This window comes from Molossus molossus, unplaced genomic scaffold (genome assembly GCF_014108415.1).
Source record: "Molossus molossus isolate mMolMol1 unplaced genomic scaffold, mMolMol1.p scaffold_m16_p_14, whole genome shotgun sequence".
Classification (NCBI taxonomy): Eukaryota; Metazoa; Chordata; class Mammalia; order Chiroptera; family Molossidae; genus Molossus; species Molossus molossus.
The window spans coordinates 38,014,957-38,028,601 of NW_023425349.1; the positions used below are offsets into that span (position 1 = coordinate 38,014,957).

At 36.3% G+C, this 13,645-nt stretch overlaps 1 protein-coding gene across 15 annotated transcripts in view; it reads left to right on the forward strand.

Annotated features, from left to right (window-relative positions):
- AGTPBP1 (ATP/GTP binding protein 1) overlaps nt 1–13,645 on the forward strand; it is a 130,989-nt gene that overhangs the window by 23,533 nt on the left and 93,811 nt on the right. For 9 of the 15 annotated variants that reach the window (XM_036261338.1, XM_036261337.1, XM_036261340.1 and 6 more), the window contains exons 3-4: nt 2,944–3,068; nt 10,473–10,540. In XM_036261338.1, coding sequence (XP_036117231.1) covers nt 2,944–3,068; nt 10,473–10,540 — 193 coding nt within the window. Of the gene's footprint in view, nt 1–604; nt 755–2,943; nt 3,069–4,986; nt 5,144–6,756; nt 6,898–10,472; nt 10,541–13,645 lie in introns of those variants that run through there. The other 6 variants (XM_036261347.1, XM_036261350.1, XM_036261348.1 and 3 more) reach the window with 6 other exon arrangements.

Here is a 13,645-nt window from a genome sequence, read left to right on the forward strand (position 1 = left end):
TCTCTCGTGATTTGTACAGATTAACTGTTAGAGAAAATGAGAGAGAGAATATGAATTTGGGAAATTTGAACTATGACTGGATTTTTTTTTTTTTTTTTTGGTACGTACTCCTAGCAGGAACTGAACCTGGGACTCTCTGGTCCGCAGGCCGATGCTCCAACCATTGAGCCAAACTGGCCAGGGCTATGACTGGATTTTGATATTAAAGGATGGTTGTTACTGTTTTTTGGTATAGTAGTCCTATTGTGGTTATATATATTTTAAAGAGTTCTTATTTTGGAAAATAGTGTAGAAGTATTTACATAGGAAATTATCTTTGTAGATTTGGTTCAAAATTAACCAGTAGGATGTGTCTGCCTGTGGGTAGGCATGTGTGAAATAAGATTGTCCATGAGTTGATAATTATTGAAGCTGGGTGATGTGTAAATGATGGTTCATTATCCTATTTTGTCTTCTTTTGCCCATGTTCAGAATTTTTCATAATAATGTTTTTGCTCATTCCAATTTATAATAGTTTTTAGGAGTCATTTCTCTCTTCTGCTATATTAGAAGAAAAATAAAATATATTAAAATGTAAACATGTAACTTATTTTTCTCATTACAGAATTTTTAAATTAAAAAGAAATATTTCTGAAAATTGGAAAGTATAGAGCATAGTATAATGAACACATGCGTACCAATCACCCAAGAAATAAAACTTACAAATATGATGTGTACAGTTGTCAAAAACATTTTTTCTTTCTTATCCCCAGAGGTAATTACTATTCTGAATTTGATGTTAATCGTTTCCATGCATGTCTCTATATAAAACATATTTTCTTATGTATTATATATACAGGGTGGGGCAAAAGTAGGTTTACAGTTGTGAGTAACGAAACACAGAATTTATTCTTGTATTATTATTAATTACTGAATTATTTTCCATATGAAAAATGTAAACCTACTTTTGCCCCACCCTGTATATACATACAATAAAGAATGCATTGTATTCAATGTATATGTTTTAAAATTTAACGATATTATACTGTAAATATTCTTGATGTTTTTTGGGTTGTTTTTCATTTGGAGATTTATACATATTGATATATATTTTTATTTCTATACAATGCTGGTTATCTGAAAAATTAGGAAATACTGCATTATTTCATTTAAATAGTATATTAGGTACGTTATTTTATTTTAAATGGTGTATTAGATACAATATGCTTAATAAATATACTTTTCAGCCTCCAAATACCTTTTCAGGTAAGGTACCTACAAATTTGAAGCATTGAGCATAGTTGTTAATCAGAATATGTAATAAATACACTGTTTTCCATATGTTTCCAGATTTTTTTTGTTAATTTCAGAGTTTAGCTGTGTATTGTCTGTCCTGTGCTAGACAATGTTTGAAATACTAGGTATATAGAATAAGACATGCAAGGTCTTTATCTTCATGGAGCTTACATGATTTCAAATAGTGATAAAATTTGTGGGTACATTTTAATATTGGAAGTGGAGGGGCTGATGGAAAAGTGGAGACATCTTCAGGTTTTAACCTGAAATGAGAAGGAATCAGCCATATGAAGAGCTGGAAGAATCCATCCTCCAGGTTGAGAGGATAGCAAAGACCTTGAGGTTGGGGAAAAACTTACCGTATTTAAGGAACGGATAGAAGGCCAATGTGGCTGGATCCCAGTACATAAGAGTGATGTGAAAAATAAAGTGTTAGAGGTAGATGGAGTCCAGATGACCTGGGATTGTTAAGCTGTGATAAAAAGTAAGATTTTACTTAAAGTTTGATAGGAAGTCATGTTTTTTAGCCGAATAGCAACTTGATTAGATTCGTGGTTACACAAATCTATGTGGTAATAAAATGGCATTGAACTATACACTTTCCAATGTCAATTTCTTGGTTTTGCTGTTGTCCTACATTAGGTAAAATATAATCATTGGGGAGATAGGTGAAAGTTACAGGGACCACTGTAGTATTTTTGCAATTTCCAGTGAGTCTTTAGAATTATTTAAAAATAAAAAGTTAAAAAAATCTCACTGTGTAAATGGATTATTGGGCAGCAAGAATGAAAGCAGGCTAGTTAAGAGGCTATACTTTCCTAGTGAGAGATGGTGATTGCTTGGACTTGGGTGATAATAGCAGACATGGAGAGAAGCAGGTGGGTTTGAGATACTGTAGTTGAGCTGGAGCTGGCTTTGGGTTGGTGTGTGAGAAAGGGGATCTAGGTTTTTGTCTTGAGCAACTGATAGTTTAATGTGGGGTTGGGAAGATCAAGATTGGAAGAGGAATTGGCCGAGAGGAGGAAACAGAAATTTTCTTGTGTTGGGCTTATTAGGTTGGGTAAACTATCAGAACCTGAGGCTGGAGTTGAAGGTAGGAGCCAGGTAGCATATAAATTATAATTACAGCTGTGGGATTAGATGAAATCACTCAGGGCAGAAGAATGGAGAGTGCTGATGGGTATGGGCCAGTTGAAAGGGAGAGAAAGATGGTGACTCAGAAAAAGGTTAATTGATGGAGCAAATACATTAAAAATGCAGGAAGGATTGGGGTTAAGAGGAGGGATTCTTCTTTGAGTCTCAACATACCAGCCAAAGAGCCCTTTAAAGGCAAGTCAGAGCACATCATTCTTTTGCTCAAAATCTTCCCAATTCACTTAATGTAAAAACAGTGATCTTGTCTGGCCGGTGTGGCTCAGTGGTTGAGCATTGACCCATGCACCAAGAAGTCCCTGGATCAATTCCCAGTGAGGACACATGCCCCAGTTGTGGGCCTGATCCCCAGTGGGGGCAAGCAGGAGGCAGCCAATTGATGTTCTCACTCATCGTTGTTTTGGTCTCTCTCTCCCTCTCACTTTCTCTCTCTGTAAAATCAATAAAGGAAAAAAATAAAATCAACAAAAAACTGTAATCTTTATGTGCCCTAATTTAAAGTAACATTCTTTTTAGCCTTACCAATAATTCTCGGATTGTCGGACTCCTGGCTCAGCTGGAGAAGATCAATACTGAATCTCCAGAATCAGAATCTGCCAGATATGTTACATCAAAAATTCTTCATCTGGCTCAAAGTCAAGGTAAGCTTTACTCTTGTTTTGGGAATGCTTTTTTAATTCTTTAAAAGTGGATGCTATGAATGATTAAACTTTTGATAGATGCTTTTCTGTAAAAATCAAACTTTCTCAAATTGACTCAAGAAGTAGAAAATGGTATAACTGTGAAAGAAATGAATCTTCAGAGCATTGTTTCTAAAAATATGATTATGATTTTACTTACAAGTGAATTCTCCCCCACCCCCCCATCAATTTTCAAACAATCTAAATCCAGTGCTACTTGTTTTAGAATGTTGACAAAAAGATGTCAAGTGACAGAGAACATTGGTTGTTAGTGTGGTTCCCACTTTGAAATGCAGGCTCTGTCATTCAGTGGCTGGGTGACCTTAGGAAAGTTTTCAATCTCTAGGACTTAAAGTAGTGATAAGAGATATCATGTGATTATTATGAGTTTTACATAAGCATGTAAAAAGAATGTTAAAAATGTTTAATAGGTGTTACCTCAAAAAATTAAAAATTGAATTGCCATTTGACCCGGTCATCCCACTTCTAGGAATATACCCCAAGAAGCCTGAAACACCAATCAGAAAGAATATATGTACCCTCATGTTCATAGCAGTACTATTTACAATCGCTAAGATCTGGAAACAGCCCAAGTGTCCATCAGTAGATGAATGGATAAAAAAGCAGTGGTACATATACACAGTGGAGTACTATGCAGCTGTGAGAAAGATCTCTTATCCTTTGAGACGACATGGAGGGACCTTGAGAGTATTATCTTAAGCGAAACAAGCCAAGCAGAGAAAGACAAATATCACAAGATCTCACTTATTTGTGGAATATAGTGAACATAACAGTCTGAGAAACAGGGTAGACCCAGAGACATGGAAGTAGGGTACAGACTGATAATCCTCAGAAGAGGGGGTGGGGGGAAGAAGAGATAAACCACAGAACTTATATGCATGTACACATAACTGATGGATATGGACAACAAAGCTGGGGATGGGAGGGGGAGGGTGTCAATGAGGAAAAAGAGAAACACCTGTAACAAAAATAAATTATTAATAAATAGATAAATGTTTAATAATGTTTGATAAATGATATCTCTATTATGTGAAAGTAGTACTACTTACTGAATTGATATCAAAACCTTGATAGAGGACAAGAGAAAAACTGTATTGACTTTGCACTTAGGAACATAAATGTGAAAGATTTCAAGTAAAATATTAGTGAATTCAATCTAATTATGCATTCTAGATGCATAATTCTAGATGAATAGCATTGCTAAAGAGCACTTATTTCAAGAATATAAGATGGTTTAATACCAGGTGATATATCAGCATAACTTTATTTGAATAGGTCAAATAAAATCCATGTAATTATCTCAATAGATGCTAAACAAAGGAATTTAACACATTGTTGCCCAGAAATTTTATGCAGAAGTTATCTCATGTTACCGGCTATTTTTTCGTAATTGAGTATGAAAGTGAAACAATCTAGCCCTGGACGGTTTGGCTCAGCGGTTAGAGCGTCGGCCTGCGGTCTGGAGAGACCCGGGTTTGGTTCCCACTAAGGGCATGTACCTCGGTTGCAGTTTGTCCCCAGCCCTGGTTGGTTGTTCGGGTGGCGATCACTCGATGTGTCCCTTTCACATCGATGTTTCTCTCTCTGTTCCTCTCTCTCCCTCCCACTCTACCTGAACAAACAAATGGAAAAATGTCCTCGGGTGAGGATGATAAAAAAAAAATTAAAAAATAAATTAAGTGAAACAATCTAAATAAACTTCAGTATACTTTATTTATACATAAAGAATTTAAATGAAACTTTGTATATATCTGCTACATATTATATTTTATACATATTATATATTTTAGTAATTTTTTTGGTGTGGTACACTGGATTGCAGTCACCTACGTGTAATGGTACGCAACATGTCTTGCAGATATATCTGGTTTCGCTGCGCTTTCATCTAGGAATAACTCCTGCTTAGGTACATACAAGACTGAAATTTTGGAAGAAAGTAATCCAAAGGAGGCCTAATATTGTGCAGTCTGTCTTCATTAGATGTATTTTGTGAATTATCACTAAGATGGAAAAATGTAAGAATTTGCTCGAACCTCATTATTCTGTTCATAGTTTTAGGAGATATTGGAGCTTCAACCAAAGGGTCCGTTGACCAGTAATTCCTCCAATGTGATTTTTTTGTTTGTCCCATCAATATCAACAAACCGAGAAACTTCTTTACGAGTTAACTCGTGAGCGGTCAACAATGTGTTATTAAGATTCCAAAACCTGTACTTGATTTAAAACAAAACAAAACAAAAAACCTGGTATTTTTTTTTTTTCAAATAAGGGTAAACCAACAGCTACCTCAATATTTAACAGTGACACCGAAGGCATGCTGTTAAAATAAAGATCTAGACAATTCACAATATTTTAATTTATTTAATTTTTCTATTACTTTATTATTCTAGGGTTCAGGTCATTGAAGTAAGAAGTTTTGCAGACATTTACTGTGTTCAGGAGCTCAGTATATATTCTTCTTTGTGGTCACATATCCTTAATTTTTTTTTTTATTTATTAAAAAATTTTTTTTTCTTTATTGGTTTTACAGAGAGAAGTGGTGAGAGGGAGAGAGAGACAAACAATGATGAGAGAGAACATCAGTTGACCACCTCCTGCAAGCCTCCCACTGGGGATCAGGCCCACTACCTGGGCATGTATCCGGACTGGGAATTGAACTGGTGACTTCTTGGTGCATGGGTCAACGCTCAACCACTGAGCTGCACTGGCCAGACAGACCCTTAATTTTTAAAATAATTTTCTCCAATGCAACCCATGTGTTTAGGGGTAGTTGACAGCATCCCAAAACCAAGGAGAGGTTGCTAATAGATTGTATTTGTTTCTATCAAAGTCTAAAATACCTGAACCTTTTAATTCAGAAAGTCACTGTACTAGATTGTAGCCTTTGGAAATATTATGCTTATCAGCTAAGGCAGATGTACAAGGATGTTCACTGTATTAGTGCAAATATAGATTTACTGGGTATATTCACTGTATTATCAACAAAACAAAACAAAAAACCAACAAAAATAAAACATTCCCCAGACTATAGATAACACTTCTCTAGACTACTTCCATCACTGTAGACTCTGTCCACCATAGTCTGGGAGCCCCTACTCTAACATCTCCACTGAAAATGCCCCAACCATGCCATTACCAAAGACTGCCCTTCTCTTCATCTTGCCACACATCACTGGGGGACCCACCCCTGAATATTTCCTCCTGGGGTTGTGTAATACAGTGACTGTTTATAGTACATTGGATTACCCAGTCAGCACAGTATGAATTAGTTGTGAAAGATTGTCCTATTTCACATTCTCTCATGCTTTACTGCCTTCTTTTGTGTAGTCTGTGGATGTTTTAACTTAAAATTTTTTTTAGTTATTTTCTTAATGGTTCCTGGAGGGATTACAATATGCATTTTATTAACAGTGAACGTTAAGAAATACTAATTTAATTTTCATAAAACACTGAAACCTTTTCTAATTTAGCACCATTTCTGGGCTGGGGAGAAATAATGAAGGATAGTTTGGGTTGCCAGAGGAAATCATACTTTTTAAAAAGGAGAAATTTGGTTTTACAAACATTAATGAGTTTTTCAGCTACATAGTGTTTTTATAACTACAGACATTTGTTATTCTTTTATTAGTAATATGACATTAGTAATACGACAACAGGGAGCAGAGAAGAACAGTGCTTTAGATCTTCACATCTCTTATGGGAGTTTCTATTTGGAAAGATTATAAGGCTCCCGCCAACTTACACCATACACAAGAATAAACCAAAATGGGTAAGAGACTTAAATGTAACTCATGAAACCATAAAAATCCTAGAAAAAAATATAGGCAGCAAAATCTCAGACATTACACATAACAGAATTTTTACCGATACATTACCTAGAGCAAGAGAAACAAAGGAAAACATTAATAAATGGGACTACATCAAACTAAGAAGCTTCTGCACAGCAGAAGAAACAAGCATCAAAATGAAAAGGGAACCCACTGTATGGGAGAACATATTTGCCATACATCAGATAATGGGTTAATTTTAAAAAATATGTAGAGTACACATACAACTCAACAAAAGGAAGAAAAACAATTCAATTAAAAATGGGCAGAGGACATGAATGGACATTTCTCCAAACAGGACATACAGATGGCCAAGAGACATGAAAACATGCTCAGTGTCACTAATCATCAGAGAGGTGCAAATTAGAACAGCTGTGAGGTATCACCTACACCTGCCAGAATGGCTGCCATCAACAAATCATCCAACAAGTGCTGGTGAGGGTGTGGAGAGAAGGGGACTCTAGTACACTGCTGGTGGGAATGCAGACTGGTGCAGCCACTATGGAAAACAGTATGGTGTTTCCTCAAAAAATTAAAAATGGACCTGCCATTTGACCCAGTGATTCTACTTATTGGAATAAATCCTAAGAATCCTGAAACACCAATCAGAAAGAATATATGCACCCCTATGTTCATAGCAGTGCTATTTACAATAGCTAAGATCTGGAAACAATCCGAGTGTCCATCAGTAGATGAATGGATAAAAAAGCTGTGGTACATTTACACAATGGAATACTATGCAGCTGTAAGAAAGAAAAATCTGTTACCCTTTGAGATGACATGGAGGAACCTGGAGAATATTATCCTAAGCAAAATAAGTCAGTCAGAGAAAGACAAGTATCACATGATCTCACTTATATGTGGAATATAATGAGCAAAATAAGCTGATGAACAAAATAGATCCAGAGACATGGAAGTAGGGAACAGGGTGACAAACCTCAGAGGGAAGGGGTGTGGGAGGGGGCAGGAAGAGATCAACCAAAGAACTTATATGCATATAAGCATAAGCAGTGGGCACAGACAACTGTGCAGTTAAGGTAGGGGGTGATGGGAGCCGGGAGGAGGGTGTCAATGGGGGAAAAAGGAGGGACATCTGTAATAAAAATGAAGTAATTAAAAAAAATAAAAGAAAGATTATAAGGCTTCTGTAAGTTTTACAAAGTTTTTTATCTGGACCTGAGATGATACATGGTAGCAGAGATTGTTTGTTTAAAGATAAATAGGAATCTAATCTCTAGCATTTTTTTGGTAGTTATAGGTAGTTGTCATATATAACATACTATGAACTGTAGTATATTAGTATCTCTCTTTAATAATTCCTAAATTAGAGTAACTTAATTTTTTTTTTTAATCCTCACCAAAGGGCATTTTTGAATTTGTCTTCAGACAGAGCGGAGGGGGAGAGAGAGGAAGAGAGAGAGAGAAACATCGATATGAGAGAGACACATTGAGTGGTTGCCACCCACACAACTCCATCTGGGGCTGGGGACAAACTGCAACCGAGGTATGTGCCCTTAGTGGGAACTGAACCCGGGTTAGAGTAACTTAATTTTAAGATGGATATTTGACTAATGGTTTTTTTTAATCTTCACCTGAGGACATTTTTCCATTTTTTGTTCAGATAGAGTGTGAGGGAGAGAGAGGAAGAGACAGAGTGAGAAACATCGACGTGTAAGGGACACATCGAGAGTGGCTGCCACCTGCACAACCCAACCAGGGCTGGGGACAAACTGCAACCGATGTCCGAGCCCTTAGCGGCAACTGAACCTGGGTCTGGACCACAAGCTGATGCTCCAACCGCTGAGCCAAACTGGCCAGGGCAGACTAATGGTTTTTTAAAGTTTGAACTAATTCTGAGATTTTGTGACTTGTATTGAACATTTCATGCTTCATGTTCTTATGAAATTGTACATGTATCATTTGTATGTGTCAAAACTATACCACATAGAACTTTTTACTCATTTACAATGGAAGTTGAACAGGACTTGCTCTGGGCGGAAGTGTGATGTTCTGAAGGCCAAGTCCTAACTTTTATCCCCTCTTCTTATCAGGGCCTCAGTGCTCATTGTTCTGCTCTTAAACTCCCTTGACTCTCCCCGTAGGGAACACATTTGGTACTACCAGTCTCTTGAACTGTAGTGTGTATATGTACTGTATTGAGAATAGATGGCTTGTGTTCTGTTTTTAAAATCGCAAAATGTAAAATGAGTGGCATTGTCATCCTGTATTAAAAGAATTTCTGGCACGAATATTCAGGTGTGAAAAAGTTGGAGAAGGGCATTAAATATCTTGTGCAATAGTTTTGTTGAAAGAAGGATTACTATGACTTTTTTAGAAGTGCATTAAGTCAAGAAAGAATGTAAGCTGTGGGTTCAGAAACACCTTTGGGTCACCTGGTCTCTTGATGACTTTGTGCAGGTTTCTTCTTTCTGAAATTAAATCTTTTTTTTTTTTTTAAGACTTTTAAAAATTGATTTTTACAGAAGGAGGAAGTGAGAGGGACAGAGAGAGGGAAACATTGATGTGAGAGTGAAACATTGAACATTGATCGGCTGCCTCCTGCTCACCCCCTACCGGGGATTGAGTACAAAACCCGGGCATGTGTCCTGACTGGGAATCGAACTGGCAACTTTCTGTGCCTGAAATGTCCAACCACTGAGCCACACCAGCTAGGGCATGAGCTTAAATTTTTAGTCTATGAAAAGAGTAATTTTTCTCCCAGAGGGTTAAAGTGAGTCATAAATGAGGTGTAATGTGGTAAAATAGAAGGAATAGTAAATATTAGTTCCTTTCCTTAATGTTGGACTATAATCTACCTTTCTTTTGTTAATCAAAGGAGATGAATTGTGGAGAAGCTCTAGTTTTGTTAATGTTTGTTTGATTCAGAATTTTAATATAGTATTAATTCACCAATTTGATTAAAAGTTTTCTAGTCCATCCTGGCTGGTTTGGCTCAATGGTTAGAGCATCGGCCTGCAGACCAAAGAGTCGCAGGTTCATTTCCGGTCAAGGGCATGTACCTTGGTTATGGTTCATCCCCGGCCCAGGTCAGGGTTGTGCGGGAGGCAACCAGTCGCGGTGTCTCTCTCACATCGATGTTTCTCTCTCTCTCCTCCCCCTCCCACTGTATCTGAAGGTAAATGGAAAAATGTCCTCAGGTGAGGATTAAAAAATAAATAAAGTTTTCTAGTTCTAGTCATAAAGATGATAAAGAGGCCTTTCATTACCACTCCTTCCTCACTTCCAGTTCTGGTACCTACACTGTGTGAATGATTTTAACATTTCACATGGACAGACAGGGATTCACCTAGTCCCTAACAGAAGCTGTGATGAAGTGCAAGGGAAGTCTCTGTAGAGTACAGTTAGCAACATCAGAGGAAAGAACATGTAAGAACCAATTTAAAATGTTTACTGCACCAATGGAGACTTGTTTATTCTACGTTAGCTGTATAATAAAACTATATATGATTTTTTTTCATGTTATAGAATAAATTCTTCTTCTTTTTTTTTTTTCCAGAAAAAATAAGGAAAGATATGACAGCCAAAGGTTCTACAGGAATGGAAGTTCTGCTGTCAACATTAGAGGTAAAACACTTGCAGGCTTTCATTATGTAACTAAATATCAACCAATACTGAAGAAAAAAAATATGTGAAGTATAACATTTTTATCTTAGAGGTAAAGCCAATGAATGGAAGTTTGTTTTGTGTTTTAAATTAAAGTTTAGAATGATGATATAAACATTTTAATATATATTAGGTAACTCTCTAAGTATATTACCCTATGTTTATAATGACAACCACATTTTACATTTTTACATGCCATTCTAATTGGTAATAGAAAATAGAGCATTAGCTGGAAATAAGTCTTTAGCTTAAAATAAATGATTGATATTAGAAATTCTCATTTCCTGTCTGTGTCAGATGATATACACTTGTGATTTAGTTTACTATGTATATTGGTTGGATAACTATATTATATTGATAATAATTAAGTTTCTATGCCAGTGTCAAAGTTTTGGGTGGAGATCAGGATATATTCAGAATCATTATTTTATACTTATTCAGTGCAATATTAAGAACAGGGGATAAGTACTGTTGTACACCTTCAATTTACACAATGTTATATATCAAATTATTTCTCAACAGAGCTGGAAAAAAAGAACAGGGAGTGAGTTCATGTTTTTTGATAGGAAATACTTCCTATCAAAAATGACATAAAGCTGTTATTTTACTCTAAATTGTTCTGTCAGTTTAAAGCAATCTTAATAAAAATACTAACATTTTGTTTTTATAGTTAAATAGGAAAATAATAAGTAAGAATAGAAAGGATATTTCTGAAAAAGAAATGAGAAAGGACTAGCCCCACCAAATATCAGAGAACAGTATAAAACTTCAGTAATTCAGATTGTTTTGAAATTGTGTGTGAGTACTAGATAGACATCGGTGTAATAGAATAGAAAATCCAAACTAAATTAAAATGCTTATGGGAATTTAGTACTACTTAATAAAGGTAGCATTTCAGATCAATGAGCGATAGAGGGATAACTTAATAAGTGGATCTGGGAAAAATTGGTAGCAATGCAAAAAAGGATAATGTTGGATCCTTACATCCTACACCAAAATAAATTCTATGTTAAGCAAATATGTAAACATGGAAAATAAAATCATAATACTAGAGGAAGTAATGAGAGGAATTTTTAAATTTTATACTGAGGCTTTTCTCAGTATGAAAAAAACATAGGAGCTATAAAAAGATTGATAAATTGAACTACACTAGCAAAAGTACATAAGGAAAAACACCACAGACACTTGGTAAACTGAGGAAAAAATATGTCAATTTATATAATTTCTTTAACATATAAAGAACTTCCACAAATTTGTAAGGGAAAATGTCCAGTAGAAAAATGTGTAAAGGTTATGAACAGACAGCTCCCAGAAAAAGAAACACAAATTGCACTTGAGATTGAGCATCATTGTTTTTTTTTTCCTCCCTATTTGCTCATTTCATAAATTACTGAGGTCAGCAGAAGTAGGAGGTGGCGAATTATGTTTGGGAGCCTTGTCTGGATAAGGCCTAGAGATAACAATGCAACTTCCATTCAGGTTCCAATAGCCTGAGCTCAGTCACATGGCTTAAACCTAATTTCAAAAGGGTTGGAAAATGTGGCTTAGCTCTGTATCTAGGAAGATGAAATCAGTTTGCTGAACACACACAACAATATTGCTGCTGCAGTGCACTCTTCTCTTTAACAAATGTCTGTCCCTTATTCCAAATTACTCCCTAGTGAGTCAGTGGTCCAGTTAATACCTCCAAGACAGGGGTCTCTGGTTATGTGTAGTTCTCCATCTGCCCTGGATGGAGCTTTTTGGTTCCATCAATCTGTGAGCTAAACTGGTGAAGCTAAAGACAGCATTCATTTCCTTTTGGAAAGAGGAAGAGGAAGAGTCCCATGCCAGTTACTAATGCACAGCAATTCTGAACTTCCTTTGTATAACATTGTGAAATTCTCTGCTCTGGGTGTGGTGGTTCCTTGACTAGGCCATGCTTCTGCTCTGCAGTCCGCCCCCTCCCCTCCCCGTCAACCATTGCTTTTAATAAGAGAAATGTAACCAAGTACAATGTTTAAACATTTAAAAAAATATATGATTTTATTGATTTTTCAGAGAGAGAAGAAGGGAGAGAGAGGTATAAACATCAATTGAGAGAAACATCGATTGGCTACCTCCTGCATGGCCCCCACTGGGGATTGAGCCCACAACCTGGACATGTGCATGTGCCCCAATTGGTAATTGAACTGGGACCTCTCAGTCCATTGAGTCACACTGGCTGGGCTAAACATTTTTTTTTTTTTTTTTATTATATTGGTTGTTCAGACTTTGGGAAATGATCTTTCTCCATTGCCGGTGGTAGTGTACATTGCTCCATGAAGAGCAATTTAATAATATCTATCAAAATACTCATATTCTTTGCCCGGCCAGTGTGGCTTGGTGGATTACATGTCATCCCATGGACTGAGAGGTCCCGGTTTGATTCCTAGTCAGGGCACATGCCCAAGTTGTAGTCCCAATCCCCATGGGGGGGAGGGGCATGCAGGAGGTGGCCAATTAATGTTCTCCCTCATCGATGTTTCTATTTCTCTCTCTCTCTTCCTTCCTTTCTCTCTCTAGAAATCAATAAAGAAAAAAAAAAGATGAGGAAACTATTGATATGTAAAAATATCAATGTAGAAAACAATATATAGGGCAATGCCATTTGGAGAAAGAAATCTGTATATACTCATTATATTTACCTGGATTTTTTTTTCTGCGTGCGCAATATCTTTGGCTGGATACGTAGAACTGATAATGCAGTTATCTTCTGAGAGAAGAGTTTGGTGACTGGGTAGTCGCCATAAATGCATTGTAGTGTCTTTTTTATTTGGTTCATTTATTTGTATGGGTAGAAGATGCACTCAAATGACTGATTAATTTCTCTTGTAATAATGTTGATACTAAGAAAGTAATAGTTTGTATTATTTGCCAAAATTCTTAAGGGCAAGAAGAAGAGATTGAAGTGATAAGTGAGACTAGCGGAAAACTGTTCTTAGAGAAATTGGAAAGGTCATCTGTAAAATATAGGTAGTTCCCAATAGGAACAGAAAAAGTTTGGGAATTACAGATGTACAATGGCTTAACAGCAAATCAACTATT